Source organism: Chelonia mydas, chromosome 17, assembly GCF_015237465.2.
Source record: "Chelonia mydas isolate rCheMyd1 chromosome 17, rCheMyd1.pri.v2, whole genome shotgun sequence".
Taxonomy (NCBI): domain Eukaryota; kingdom Metazoa; phylum Chordata; order Testudines; family Cheloniidae; genus Chelonia; species Chelonia mydas.
In genome coordinates, this window is record NC_051257.2 from 18,164,544 (window position 1) to 18,180,651 (window position 16,108).

Genomic DNA, 16,108 nt, shown 5'->3' on the forward strand with positions numbered 1-16,108 from the left:
GAAGACAAAAACTTATTTTTTTATTTACACTTTCATTGTAAGGGGCTGTGAAATGGAATAGAATTCTATTTACAAAATGCTCTTCCCAATGCAATAAGCTAGAGCATTTCTGAATGAGTTTGTGGCACTCATGTATAAAAGACAAAAGGTTAAGCAACACTGCACTGCCCAGTGGACCATCTGGTGAACATTAGAACGGTCAATAAATCATGAAAGTACCAGTTCGTCAAGAAAATTCCACTTCAAACCACTGATGGGAAAAAAGGGGATGGGCAAAACTAACAAAATTGGTATTTTCAGCTTTTCTAAAAACAGAAGCATAACTTTAATCTAATTTCAATTGTTTTATTGGTTCTGTTCTGATGACCATATGGTTTCAGCACGCTGAATGCTAAGCTCTCTGTCCCCCATACAAAAGCACTGGGAAATAATGCAGCATAAGATCTCTTCAGAGGAGAAGCTCATCTCCTCTTAGTCCTTCTCCTCACCATGGGTGATAACATAACAAAGGTTCTTATAGTCAAGATTACCGGAGACATCTGGAGGGAAAGCAGCAAACATCTGGCTGATCTGCAAAACAAACAGGAAATAAGCATTACAAATGCAGGACGGTACGACAGGAACTTGTACTGATCTCTGTGACCCAGGGAACTCTTTGTGCCAACTAGCAGAGGGTACAAAGGTGCATAACGGTTACAGAAATCCCCTGGGTCTGGGATCCCCATGCGAGTTGGCCAAAATGTGCCATGTAAAGTGTCTGCTGAAAGCCTGTGTCACACTGGTCATCATAATCATTGTGGGATGTACATATGGAAAATATGTGGGGAGTTATGTTTATATACCTGTTCTCTAGGTCTAGGCAAGTTACGGCAGAACACCAAAAGGTGATCTACAGACCCCGTCAGGCAGGGGGCAAGAGATGCTTCTCTCTCTCTGACTGGTCATGTGCAAACTAAGCATTGTATGGTTCACAATAGATGCCTGTTTACAGTCCAAGCAAATTGATTGGGGGGGGCTGCAGGAAAAAACAAAAGCGGCAAGGGTTATTCTGTGTAGGAGACAAAACGATGAACTTTTGGAACTATAACTGGGATGCAGATGAACCCCCACTTATCTTCAGGAAAGGGAGACAAGTTGCCAGCAGGATTGGGCTCATGAAAGAAGAGTCTCGGCCATCCTGGTGGGAAAATGCTCTGGGAAGGACTTAGGGGAAAGTAGGACCATATTAGATAAGAGGGCATCTTGTTAGTTGAGTGTAGGCTCTACAGGGTGTGCTATTTTATTTTCTGTGTCACCATTTGTTTCCAATATTTTAGTTTGCTTCACATGAATCTCTGTTCTTTGCTAAATAAACTTATATTCGCTTTCTCTGTAAACAAATCTAAGTCCTGTGTGTTAAGTGAAGCTGTGTTCTAAGGTGTAATTAGTGAGCTGGGATGAGCTATTCCTTTCAGAGGAGCCAAACTAAGAGTTCTGTGACCCTTCAGTGGAATGGGGGCTGGGCACTTCAGGGGGATGCTTGGAGGAGTCAGGGGTTGGTGTGTGTCTACTGCTAACCTGCATCAGGGTCAGCGGTGCCTGCAAGGGGAGCGTTTGCGTTGCCTTTGGCTGGGAGAAGCAGAGTTGACCCCTGGCAGGCATGCTTCCTCATGCTGTGGGCAGGTTTTAGCAAGGTGCTCGCAACCCAGGGTACACAATCTCCATATGAATTCCAACCCAGTTCAGCTTCTCTGAAGCCTGGTCCATAGCCCACAACGGAAAATCCTCCATTGACTTCAATGGTTATTGGAACAGGAATCACAACACAGCTGACCTAGTTAACCCACTCCCATTGGAACCCAATACAGCCCTCTAATTAAAAGAAATCTCATCATCATCCAAGCTAGCCCCTCACGAAAGCTCACGAAAGCTTATGCTCAAATAAATTGGTTAGTCTCTAAGGTGCCACAAGTACTCCTTTTCTTTTTTCCTCACCCAATAGAATTCCATTCAGTACTCCAGTCTAGCCCCTCAACTAACAGACTCTAGTTTGAACCTCCTCTCAGAGCCCTGCCTCTCAGATGGCAGAACCCAGGCTAAGTCCCACACAAAGAAGAACTTTTGATAGATTAGTTCAGGAATCCAACAAGATTCCAAACAAGATAACTCCCACAGAAATGGAGCCTAGATCAATGTTCCAGCCCACACCCAACAGAACTTCATTGCCTAGCTCACTGCAGAACAGAACAGCTGACTATAGGTCAGTCTTACATCTCCATGGAAATCTGAGGAATGCTTTTTGTATGTGATGCTGATTTAGCCATGAAATAACTTAGGGGAGGTTTTTTGTATAGTTCCTAATTGCCAGAGCTAGCATGGATCTCTGTATCAGTCTTGACATGAGCTGAATTCATAAGGCAAAAAAACGGCAAATGCCCATTGCTGAATAGCAGCTAGAGAGATATTCGTATTTCAAAGAAGGTAAAAGGTCCTTACCTCTTCTTGACTGAATCGGTCTGCCTGTGTCATAAGCATTTCTTTGATGCTGTTCAAATAAAATGAAATTACCTGGTTAAAGGAAGATAACTGCAGATCACATCTCAGATTGCAAGCTGCTTTCTGAAAATGCGTGTGACTGCATAAATTAGAGCTGCTAATCCTCGAAAGATATTGTAAGAGATTTACTATGATATCTTGGTTCCAAGAGCCTTTCCCCATCAATGTCACCACATGGTTCTGCCAAGTTATTTTGCTTTGTAACATTTTAAGATTGTTTCCAGTTATTATATTTGTAATATAGCCATTTTCAACGCTTATCTTACCCTAACATGGTGGTTTTCATGCTAGCTGTTTAAAAATGTGTGTAACTTAGCAAAGCTGAAAAAGAGAGCATTTTTGTGACGTCTAAGGATGAAAGAAACAGAGCATGAAATGAGAAAGAGGACATGAGAAAGAAGATTTGAAAGAACTCCAGCAGCTATTCCAAATCACCACGAGTATCCTTTTTTTTTTTTTTTTTTGCAACCACTCATTCCCAGAGGAGATTGTGAACTGCTGTATTTCAAGGTAAAGTATCTTAATCTTGAACTATTGAACTTTAACACAGAGCTTATACCACACACAAACTCCCTCCTATGCAATGACATCAAAGAGCGGAAATATTCTGGGCCAGAACCTTAGCTGGCCTACGCATTGTTTCTCTACTAGTATACTTGTCAAATAGGGGTGTGATTTTTTTATTGAAATTCTCAGATTCATAGAGTTCTAAGCCAGAAGGGAGCCTTAAATCATCTAGTTTGACATCTTGTGTATCACGGGCCATTAAATTTCACTCATTTACCCCTATATTAAGCCCAATAGTTAAACCACTACAACCCCTAGTGTAGATGCAGTTATACCAATATAACCATACCTTATACTGGTATAGCTTATTCCTGGTATAGCTCCAGTGCAGGAATAGCTGTACCAGTATAAAGAACCCATGTCCACTCTAGGTGGGGTAGTACTACTTTAACTATACTGGTATAGTTAAAATGGTACAACTTAGTGTGTAGATAAGCACAGATCACTTTTACTTTCAACCTTTCCCCCATCCTTTATTCAATTATTAGAGCGCAAATTAAAGGTGTGTCTTTATTGTTGTTGTTACCAAAGGATACCTGTGCACTCTCAGAAAGTCCTAGAGGAAATAGATATAGACCTAAATCTAGAGGAAATAGATTATAAATTGGTGACAGTGGGTTACAGTTAGATATGTGTGCAGAATTTGAAACAAGAATTGAATCCAACGACTTCCATTTCAGTTTTACATTTTTGAAAATGGAACTGATTTTGAAAAGCATAAAAATTAGCCCTGTGCAATGTCATGGGTGCGTCTTCTGAAAATAGAACCCTTGTGAAATGAAAAGTGCCAATGAATAATACAAAAATCAGAATTTCTTTATGATAGAAGTTGTTAGGATATAGATATTCAGGCCTGTCTGTAAAGGCCTATACTCTAAGAATTTAGGTGTATTCTTATCACTTAGCTAGTTATAGAGGTATAACAGAAAGAATCAAAATCACTGTCTGCCGGTGCAAGGTCCTTTTCTTACTGTGACAGCCTGAGGCCCTGTTCTTAGGCTAAGGTCTTTGGCTAAGCAGCAGAGGCAGCCATAAGCTGGGAAGCGACCGGTCACATCCTCACATTCCAACCTAGTCACACTGAAATAAGGTGCTATTGGGCTGTTAGGAATACAATCCTGTCCTGATAATGCCTATGGCCTCCAGAGAAAGGGAAGTGCCTAGAAGATGTAAAAGGAAACTTAGTTTGATAGCATCCTGTCTGGCAAGAACTCACTTATCAATAACTGGGATGTGAAATCCTCACTTCTGTATTGTTTTGTCATTATAGTTCCCACTTTGCAATGGTTTGCATAATCTCTGTCTGGTTCTGTGATTGTTCCTGTCTGCTGTATAATTAATTTTGCTCGGTGTAAACTAATTAAGGTTGTGAGATATAATTGGTGACATAATCATGTTATAATATTTTAGGATTGGTTAGTTAAATTTCAGGAAAATGATTGGTTAAGATATAGCTAAGCAGAACTCAAGTTTTACTATATAGTCTGCAGTCAATCAGGAAGTGTGTGGGTGGGGGAAATGGGAACAGGGAATGGGGGTGGGGAATTGGAATCATGTTTTGTTAAGGGGGGGAAATGGGAACAGGGACACAGGTGTAAGGCTCTGTGATGTCAGAGCTGGGAAGGGGGACACTAAGGAAGGAAACTGGAATCATGCTTGCTGGAAGTTCACCCCAATAAACATGGAATTGTTTGCACCTTTGGACTTCGGGTATCGTTGCTCTCTGTTCATACGAGAAGGACCAGGGAAGTAAGCGAGTGAAGGAATAAGCCCCCTAACAGAAGTCAATTTGCATACAATATATATACTTCTGAATGTGCATATTGTTGTTCTTATGTTCTTGCTGGAAAGGTGCCATTTTGTGAGAAATTTCAGAGTAACAGCCGGGTTAGTCCGTATTCGCAAAAAGAAAAGGAGTACTTGTGGCACCTCAGAGACTAACCAATTTATTTGAGCATAAGCTTTCGTGAGCTACATCCGATGAAGTGAGCTGTAGCTCACGAAAGCTTATGCTCAAATAAATTGGTTAGTCTCTAAGGTGCCACAAGTCCTCCTTTTCTTTTTGTGAGAAATGAAATTTCTGGATTACCAATGGCGCCTGAGGAACAAAATAGTGAAAATATTCATGCAAAATTTCTGGAAAATATTTTCCACACAGCTCTATATTTTAATACAGCTCTAGTTACGTTACAGTAAATTTCCTGTATTCTTTTCCCACGGTCTTTATTTAGCAAAGTCATATAAAGACTTTCCTTGTCACTAATAATTTTTGTCTTCTTAACCAGACCATTTGTTCCATGACCATTGCTTTTGCAATGTAATTATCACATGATCTGCTGCTGCCAGTAATTAAAAGCTAGCAAGATAGTTCTCATGGAAACACATTGATAATTGGATATTTGCACCCTATAAAAAATAGCAGGAGAAAAACATAAATAGGAGGGCGCTGGATACACCAAGCAGCTTGGTGAATGGGAAGAAGCACTTAAAACTACTTGTTGTGTTTTAGGGATCCCAAATAAACTTCCATCTCATACAGGCTTGAATTAGGAAGAGAGCTGGGTGCGATGTGTCCTCTGTTCACAGGCTTAGAGTGTTTTTGGAAAGAAAAAAAGAATGTCTAATTATAATCTTCTGATGCATAGCCCGGCCACCCTTGGCATTCTCATAAGTAAGGAGGACTGAGTTAAGGACCTATGCACATTTTCCATTATTTATTTTACAGGGAAACGAACACTCACAATTTCCAAAACTAGAAGCTATGTACTTTTTTTTTTTTTTGCATAGTATTTTTTTCTCCAAAAAAAAAAAAAAAATTAAAAAAAAATCAAAGCCTTGTGGTGACTTTACAGAAACCAGTCAGTGCCCATTTGCTTTGATGTGGCACACGAGATTATATCTGTTCTGGCTAATATCAACTGGTTCTAATATTTAAAATATTTTGGTTGTTCCTTTGATTTCCAAATAATTTTAGAAAATTACCTTTGAAATCTATGGGGCAAGTTGCTTTTTAACGGGAGGAGCCCATCACACAATGCAGTCTTGGAAAAAGCTATATGGGTTCATGTAAGCACTGGTCTAGATCATGGGAGAACATCCCCAATTCAGTCCTATCCAGTCGAGTCTCCAAAGGGCCAGAAAACTTTGAAACTCAAAGAGCCAGCTCCTGAGTTGGTGCAAATCAACATAGCTTCATTGACTTCATTATTAGAAGTGGCTGACATTGACCAGACTCAGTTCAATCAATGAGAATTGGGACTGAGTCATCTAACCTTTCCAAAAGCTATGCCAGTTTACACCAGCTGTGAATCTGGCCCACAATATTTTCTCTTTTTGACGTCATTGTATAGGAGGGAGTTTGTGTGTGGTAAAACGATGTGGAGAAACAAAGTTTGTCATGGAAATTGGAAGTCTGTTACAAACTCCTGGAGCTTTTGGAAAGGTTAGAAAAGTCCATCCCAGTTGCCATCGGATGGACTGAGTGAGTCATTTCCAGACAAGAGGTGAAAACATGCAGCGGGAAGAGACATAAAAATCTCCAGAAGGATGTTAACGATATGAACCTAAAAAATAAGTTCTGATTGAAAGGTCTATGTGACTGAGTTTGGGAGAGCCATCCCACTGTTTTTAATATGGAGGAGTATTATTTATTAAGATATTAACTGTCATATTGAAAGGGTTGGGTGAGCCACTGTAAAAACGATTGCAAAACCTTCAAATGTCTAAAATTTGGAAGCATATGAATAGAAGTTAAACCTCAAAGACATTTATGGAATTGATTTAATGGTTTGTTCTGTAATGATCAACATTACCCTCGGGTCTAATAAGTAAACATTATGCTCTGTTGTGGTGATGAACTAAAACCATTGTCTAATGCTAGCTCTGCGGAGGAAGTGGGGAGGGTGACCTTCTCCGTCAAGGAAAAAAAAAGTATCATGCTCTCTTCTTCACTTTTGGAGTCATTCCTAATTCCTAATTTGCCCCAGACTTTAAGAGGCTTCATTTGGACCTTGGCGTGTGCAAAAACTGCAGGCTCAGGCATAGGAAGGGGAGCAGCATATTTGGTATACAATATGTTGCTAAAGATGGTGGTGAGAAAAATAACATTTCATGGTTCTGGTGCCATCAGAAGATCGTATTTCAAGGTTGTGATTTCACTACCATGTGATATGGCCTACTAAGCAATAGGATAAACTGTACTCTGATATCTTGAGTCACTTCAGATGTCCCACTCCCACTGCCCAGGAAGGAGCTCTAACCCAAACTGTCTGGATAATATTAGCCTAAAAACAAACAGGAGGGCTCTTACCTCCAGTTCCTTCCAATAGTTAGCTACACGCACTTGATTAAATTGGGTTGTAGACTCTTTAGGGAAAGGGTTGTTTCTTAGGGCTCATTTCCATGAACACTTAGTTCGTGGCAAGCTGGGGGTGCTAGCCTGCCATTGACTAACTGTCTGCATGGACCCCGCTGATGTGTACTAACAATTCATTTATGCATTTTGATCTAGTCCTCTTTGAAACATGACTAGATCAAAGCACATTAACAAACTGTCATTGTGCATCAGCAGAGTGCACAGGGACAGTAGGCTGTGGCAGGCAAGTACAGGGGAGATTCACACCCCAGCTTGCTGCAAAACGAAATGCCCTTACTCTCTGTTTGTACAGTACCAAGCACAATGAGGCTCTGATACTGATTGGGGACTCAAGTGTAAGAGAAATGAATAACAGTAAATAAAGAAGACGTACACTAATTTATTTTTTTTTAATTTACTTGCACTATCCATCAGTTACACCAAACACAGTCCACGAATACTCTGCTTCAGGCTACACATACACATCAGGGAGTCTGAAAGCAGCACAGATGGCTGGAGGTTCACTCACGTTATCACAGTGTTGACAGAACCCCTTGATGTGTCATCACTTTATAACTCATGGCTTCCTAATTAGTATCATTTACAAAATGGACATTGTGAAAGGCCCCAAAACTGGCTGTTGTGGCATAAGTAATTAGGCCCTTATTCGCAAGGTATTTAAGCACCTCCAACTTCAACCATGTGAGGAGTCCCACTGAACTCATAGGTCAGAGTTCCTTAGCTATTTGCCCTCCTTCAAATAATTTATCTCTTGGGCCTGATTCTCATTTATATTAAGGCCCCTTTATGCCACTTAATACCCACATTCAAGCTCCTTTACACTGCCAGATTGGTGTAGAGAGGCCTATTGTATGTAAATAAAAATTGGGCCTCACGTCTTTATATAAGCACAGTTGGGGAGCTGTATTTAAAATAATAAATACGACTACTGGTAATAATTAATGATGGGGCTTCCACAATGGCCACTGGTGATCTGGAAAGCTAGAGAAAATGATCATCTAGGAGTAGAGGGCTCAAATGGTAAACATTTAACAAGGGAAGATCCTTTCTCCAAAGCTGTCTCCCTGTATTAATTAAGCTGATTGCTCTATTTTTAAAAGAGGACTAGCCTTCCCCTTCAAGTCAAGCCCTCTTTGAGTGTTCTGCACCAGACACTCATTTTCATTTTACATATGGAGTTGATCTATAAAGAGTGGGTCGTGTGTTGATTTATATCCAAACCTTGAAAAGAGGCTATCTAATGGCATGCATGTGATTACATTTCCGCTGCCTCTTGCAATGTCTAAAGACAATAACATCTCTTTTTGGGGGGATACAAGGACATTTATACAACTGTCTAGTCTTTTGACTGTAGCTTACAAAGCTACATGCTTTTCCGCCTGCCAGCTCATCTGCCTCTTAGAATACTGTAGAATGTACATCCTTTAAACTGCCCCTTTAAGCAGTGCACTTATTTTTTTTAAGGATTATAAATAAACTTACTAGTCTGCCTTTATGTGGCCTTTTCCTTCTGGGTCGAAAATCTTAAAAGCATTCAGAATGGTCTCTTCTGGGTCCGTGCCTAAAAGAAAATGAAATATAATGTAGATGTCTGTGTGTGTGTGTGTGTGTGTATGTTTGTATCGCTGTCTAATATTTGCTAAATAATTGCATTCATCTGAAAATGGAGCAAAATGGAGAACCCAGCAGTCGTGGGTTTGAAGACAAAGGTTTCTTAAGTCTGCAGCATTTATCATGTCAGATAAACAATAAAGGTGAATAGTTCAGTGTTCAGAAGCTTAAAAATAATAACTATATCTATTCTGTGTCTGCAGGAGAGAAAACTTCCAGGAACTGGTCTCCAATATCAGTACCCAGAGGATTAGCAGCTTTCAGAAATGAAAATATAACAAACTGTTTCCCTGGCTGGCTTCCTTTAATCTTGTACTGTACGTTCCTTGTAAAAACACTTTTTGATGTTACTTGTTCTCCACTATATAGAGGAGAGGTTATTTCCCTCGCCAAAGGAAATGGAGCTCGTCACCAAAACGAAGTGTCAATGAAATGCAATGGAAACAGGATGATCAATGTACAATAGTGAATTGTCCTTATGTTCGTATTGTGTTTCCATCTGAGGATCTCAAAGCACCATATAACCCTCACTGACAGGCCTGGGAAGCAGATAAGTATTAGTTGGAGAAAAGAGACAGTCTTTTGGCTAATGCACTAGATTGGGACTCAGGGGATGTGGCTCCTCTTCTCACATCAGCCTTTCTGCTTGACCTTGGGCAGGTCATTCAAACTCACTGTGTCCATAAAACAGAAATAATACTCCTTCCTTTCTCCCACCCTGGGTCTGTCTCTTCTATTTAGACTGTAAGCTCTTGGGAACAGGGACTCTCTTACTATGTGTCTCTACAGTTCTGAGGACAATATTGGTTTGGGCTTGTGGGTGGTACCATAATACAAATAACCATTAACAACAGTAGTACAAAATCCAATGTTCCAACAAGTAAACTGAGCCACACAGATCATTTAAATTAATTGGAATGGTGAGTCTTTGAAGTGTAATTATAATAGGAAAATGTGCTCTCAATGTAGCAATGCCATTATGCCACGCAATGTAACAGAGACAGAACCCAGGAGCTCTGACACCCAGTTCTTTGCTCTGTCTATCAATCCACACTCCCTGACCACTCCCCAAGAAGTTTCTTTCTTGCTAAGGTTTCACAAGGATATTTAGCACATGGCTGTGCAGTAGCTGAACTGACAGGGTGGCCCATAACAGTTTGGTCAATGATCCATAAACTAGAGGACTTCTTTCTAGGCCTTCGTACCACCGGCCATGAGTATTCTTCTGCAAAATTCTGGACACTAATTTCAAACCGCAATGGCTATGCGTTCAGTGCAGTGAGTGTTGGTATTTAATGTTTCGATTGTCCCATGCAGTGAAACTTATCCCAGCTCGGAGGAGGGGGTTGCCTTTTAAGCAGTCACCTCTGCGTGGGGGATTTTTTTCCTCTTAGTGCGTTTCACATTTTCTACTCTGTCATATCCTTGGACTTCAGCTTTGAAGAGAAGCAGTGCAGCAGGCATTCTTTATTGATTAGCTAGTAAATAAAGTGGTTTCTTTGATGTGAAGCATCTCTGTTTTCTGTACAAATTGCATTATTCCAAATCCCTGTAGAAACAGCTCCATGTGGTTGGCATTAACATAAACTGAGTTTTGTTAGCTGTTCATCTGGCATCATAATATCAATATACAAAGCTAAAGCTTGTCTCAAAAATCCCAGCTCCCCTTTTATGACAGAAATCAATTACAGCACAACAAATTTTACTTAGAAAGCACCTTTCACCAAACTCTCTGAGTGGTACTTAGATAATAAAAAGTGTTGCAAAATTGCCATATCCACTTCCTCCAGCCCATTCTCCCTTTATAATTGTACTACAAAGACTCTTCATCCCAATTAGTTTTGATTGGGAATGTGCAGTCTTTTCGCTCTCCTTATTTTGCATGACAAACCCAACCAGAAGGGCATGACAAGCACAGCTGTGATTTTCCCTTTGACAAATGGAAAGAAGAAGAAGAAAAAAAAGCTCTCCTGCTAATAGCCAACAGGAAACCTGTGGACAAGAGGGGTACACTTCACCCATTTACCTTCCTGTGCTGTCTCTGTTTTCATGCCACACAGTTGGCAGGGCTGGAATCCCACCAGGCTTCAGCAATTGTGAGAGGCAAAGGACAGAAAGGAAAAGAGGCACCTTGCCAAGCGCTGTGTGATCATGGACATTATGAATAGGCAGGAGTCTGCACTAGTGCACTCCAGAAGGGTGAATCAAGATATCCAGCAGATTCCAGCTAGAGCACTGTGAAGGAGGCTGAGTGTTACCTTCTGAGGGTATGCCGATGTTGTAATCACCAGGTGCGTGATGATATACCTGAACTAGCTTTAATGTAGCTAGCTATGGCAGTTTGGTGCAGGCTAGCCCCACAAGTAATTACGCAGAATACCAGACTTGTACAGCCATGGCTTCACCGCTCCAGTACCCAAACTAGCCAGATTAAAACTAGCTAGGGTATGTCTACATGAGTTGCAATCATGTCCTGTGATTGCAGGGCTGACATACCCTAAGGGTCTAAGGGTTTGTCTTAAATAAATAAAGATGCACATGCCACTGTGATGGGCCGATTAGAGAGAGAACGAGAGATTAGATAAACTTTAAGAGATATTACTGGTTCTACTGACCTAACTCATATTAAGTTCAAGTCCACCTCAAACCTTACCACTTTCTGTTCCAAGAGCAAGGAGCACTTCTTTGACCTTGACTTCAATAATATAGACACACAACACAGCAAACATGAAATAAATAATTCAAAAATATGTTGTTATTTTTTCAAATCCCAACATAATATTCCCCCTTGAGAGGAAATGGGAGGAAAGAGAGAGACAGCAAACACTAGCTGTAACACTTAATGGACTTTGGAAGGTGTTCAGATTGTGGGGGGATGAAGGTGGTGCAAGAACCTGAACAGAACAGAATAGAACAGAATTACCTTGATACGAAGGCCAAAGCTTTCTCTCCTCATTAATATTTATTGAGAAGATGACTGGAGGTGCATCTTAGCCACTGGGATCTTTCTTCTGCAATTCTTGGCCATGTACAATGCAAAAAATTGAACTAAATTACTGGCTTCTGGTTAGAATCTAATATCTGTGGCAGAAATCTCTGTCTTTTACATGACATTGGGCCAAATTCCCCTCTTTTATAACTCTAGTGAAGTCAACTGAGATTAAATCAGTTCACTTTGCCCACTAATCAGCAGTGTCTGGGCCAAATCTTGGTCACACTGAAGTCAATAGCAAAACTCCCATTGATATGAATCACACCAAGGTTGGGTCATCTGTCTCCAACCTGCAGGAAAAATGAAGAATGGCCATGTGGCTAAGGCACTCTACCAAGAGTCAGTTCTCAGCTCTGCCACAGATTCCCTGTGTGTCGTAAGGCACGTCACCTAGTCTCTCTGTGCCCTAATTCCCTGTTTGCAAAAATGGAGACAATTCCTCCCTACCTCACAGGGGTGTTTTCAAGATGCATAGATCGATGTTTGCGAGGTGCTGAGGTATTACAACAAAGAGGTCCATATAAGTACACTGATAGATACCTCTCTAACCCACCAATGGTACATACCTTTCAGTTTTTCACCAAACATAGTCAGGAAAATAGTGAAGTTAATGGCACCTGGAGCTTCCTGCACCATGGCTTCTAGCTCTTCATTCTTGACATTCAAACGACCTGTAGTAGCAGAGATAATTTTTCATAATAAATAATCATTTTATTTCAAGAAGTGATTCCACACTACCCCCTTCCCACTGTCGTGGTCTGGGCTCAGCAGAACAATGTTAATGATGTGGTAAGACATAAGAACATAAAACCAGCCCTATTGGGTCAGACCAATGATCCATCTAGCCCAGTATCCTGTCTTCAGACAGTGGCCAATGCCAGGTGCTTCAGAGGGAATGAACAGAGCAGGTCATCATCCAGTGACCCATCTCTGGTCACCCATTCCCAACTTCAGGTAGATGTCATTCAAAAAGTCACCATCATAAAACAAACTGAAGGAGTTGGCTACAGGATAAAAAGGCAAAAGAAGGAATGGGAGGGGAAAGTAATAGATATGGGGGCAATAATAGCCAACATGGGGAACCATTTCTGAAGAAACTGATTCTCTTTCCCCACGGGTGAAATCCAGAATTTCAGCCCTTGTCCTAGTACACAGTCACCCGACATGAGATGGTTTTGTGATGATGGAATCATAATAAGAATGGACAGATGACTTGGGTAACCCTGTTTGTTCCCTTCCTTCCCTGCAGGACCTTGACTAGAGTTGCGATTCTGATAGCCCTGCTCAAATTGAGTCGTACCTTGCTAAGTGTGCAGTCCCATTGATTTCAGGGGGCCTAGCTGAAGGGTGAGGTGCTATCTGGCATGAATTAAGGGTATCAGAAACTGGCCCTAGGAAATGAACATTCCAGAGTAACATTAGTTACAGTTGGCAATTTCCTCACTATCACTATAAAGATTTGGGTAGCTGCAGTATGGACTCTACTGAAGTCTGATTCCACCACAGGGAGCACTGCGGGTTTTAATCATTAACTCCTCTTGATAATATCCAGATGGCAGAAGCCCAGACACCTACATTGCTGTTCAAGCCTCAAATGCTGCAAAAGGGATGTACCTCCAGGTTTGGGTTTACGAGCCTTTTGACCTTCCACTGCATGGGAAGGCCCGATGTTGTAAGGTGTTAAATGAGCTCTAGACTTATGACTTGAAAAAGGCATTTCTTAACCTCGTGACACACACATTCCAATCTAGGTCAGGGCACAGAGGAACAGACCTTCACATGAAGTTCCCACGTTGGCGTGGGAAGGATGGCGGCTGGTCCATGACAGAAACATTAATTGGTAGATATTTACAGGACTCTTAGATGAAAAAGGTGCAGCTCAAGAAGCCCGGATAAAAAGGCAAATCAGAAATGCCTGGCACGGACCCCTACTTGGGTGGGCTAATTATGAAAGGGTTGATGGGGAGGGATCAGCCTCTTAGGAGAGGATGTCAGCTGCACCACTCACTATCACCCGCCAACGAATCCCAGAATGGCCCTCATTTAGCCTTTGAAAGGGGCTGCTCAGTAAACTTCCCTGCTAGAGATAGACAGCCAAGATAGCAGCTACCAGCCATAGAGGAGAAGGATCAAATTGAGCAGGTTTGGCAGGTTTTCCCTTTGGCTCTCTGAGCCTCATGCATATCTTATGACTCATCCAGCTCTAATTTTAATATAATCCTTTCATATGCGCTTGAAATTTAAATTGCATTTAGAGTACTTTTATTTATTTATTTGTTTGTTTGTTTGTTCACTCACCTAGTGCGGCAAATGTATCTCTCAGGTCTGCTTTGTCAATGAAGCCATCTCTATTCTGATCCATGATGGTAAAAGCCTATTAAGAGAAAAGGGGCATTATGTTACCATTGCCTCTTGATGGCCCATTGTAAATCCTGATACTCATCAATGTGGTATTATATTTGTGTTAGAAAGGGGAATATTTATCTTTCCTTTATTAATCCACAACGTACAGCGTTATTTTGCATTACTTACTTTCAACACGTTAATGTATCTTGGCAAGAGATTTAATTAAACCCACCCAAACTTCTTCTTACTAAATTAACACTCGGAGCAGCATGTAGTTGGGTCTATGCCAGTGCTGTCAGATCCAGCCATTCAGGCTTTAACCCGTGAAAGCTTGGATTAGGGAAGCTCTAGTCACAGCTGCCACAGAGGCTGTTACATGGGTTGTGTACCCCTGCCTATATCACATTGCCCTGTGAAGCTAGAACAAGCTGTAAGACAATTAACAACAGTGGCCATCACAAACTGGTACTGAGTTAAAATCAGAGTTCTGTGGGGGCTAACAGGAAAGTCTCATAGAGGAAATAAAAACAGAAAAGTGAAGGAAGAAAAGTCAGAAATCTCGACTTTGATGTGTTATTTATTCAACCCAGGCTTGTTGCCCTTTCCAACACACTGTGTCCTTCAGGCTGTGGTCTAATTGTTCCCTGAATGATTGACCTAAAATATCTCCTGTCAGGCAATTCTTGATAGTTTGCAGAAAATACACTTGTTGTTTTGTAGTTTTTAGCCAACACACAATTTTGGAACTTTAACCTCTTCTCCATTCATCATTAAATATACCTATCTGCCTACCTACCTACCTACATACCCACAATGGTCATAATTTAAAATTTTCTTATATTTTGAAAGATTTTAATGATTTGAGAGATATTTTCCTGAGCTTACAATGGCAACATTGGAAGAACCAATAATATCTCTGAAAGTGGTATTTATCTATCTATCTATCCATCTCTCTATCTATCCATCCATTCATCCATCCACCCATCCCAGGGACCTTCTACATGCTTCCCAAAGATACACAATCAAGGGAACTCAGGCAGACTCATAATATCTGGCTACAGCACTCTTACTGGAGGAAACTCAGTACTCAGAGAAAACATCCTCAAATCACTCATCACACAACAGGCCAGCTTCCCCCAAGACACTACCAACTTTCTCCAGAAACACCACATTAACACCTCCTCAAGAACACCATCCTTGCCACCACTGATGTCACCTCCTTCTACACCTACATCCCTTACCATGATGGCAATGCTTACAGGATAATGTACAACACTCACATATCCCTCTAAATGCATCACCAAACTCATTGATTTCATATTCGCTCACAACAGCGTCAAACTTAACAACAAACACATTGTCCAAGCTATGGGAACAGCCATGGGTGCTATGATGGCTCCCCAATATGCCAACCTCTTCATGGGCCACCTCAAAGAAGAATTTCTGGAAAAATGCACTGCAAACCAATCATATGCCTGACATACATCAAGGATGTTTTCATTTCCACCATAACTTCAACAACCCATCCATCAAACTCGTTCTAGAACACTCTACACCACCAACTTCCTGGACATCATGACTAGCTTCAGCAACAGAACCCTACAAAAGACCCAAGAAACCCACAGATCACCACACTTATCTCCACAAATGCACACCAGACACACAAAACAATCTAGAAAAGG

General features: G+C 41.1%; 1 protein-coding gene across 2 annotated transcripts in view; it reads right to left on the bottom strand.

The window, feature by feature from the left end:
- MYL10 (myosin light chain 10) overlaps positions 1 to 16,108 on the bottom strand; it is a 27,887-nt gene continuing 11,779 nt past the window's right edge. Inside the window, exons 3-7 of one of the 2 annotated variants that reach the window (XM_007054142.3) lie at positions 14,379 to 14,454; positions 12,647 to 12,751; positions 8,960 to 9,038; positions 2,476 to 2,524; positions 1 to 570 (exon numbers count right to left, since the gene is read on the bottom strand). In XM_007054142.3, coding sequence (XP_007054204.1) covers positions 472 to 570; positions 2,476 to 2,524; positions 8,960 to 9,038; positions 12,647 to 12,751; positions 14,379 to 14,454 — 408 coding nt within the window. In that variant the 3' untranslated portion in view covers positions 1 to 471. The remainder of the gene's footprint in view (positions 571 to 2,475; positions 2,525 to 8,959; positions 9,039 to 12,646; positions 12,752 to 14,378; positions 14,455 to 16,108) is intronic. The other variant, XM_037880822.2, reaches the window with a different exon arrangement.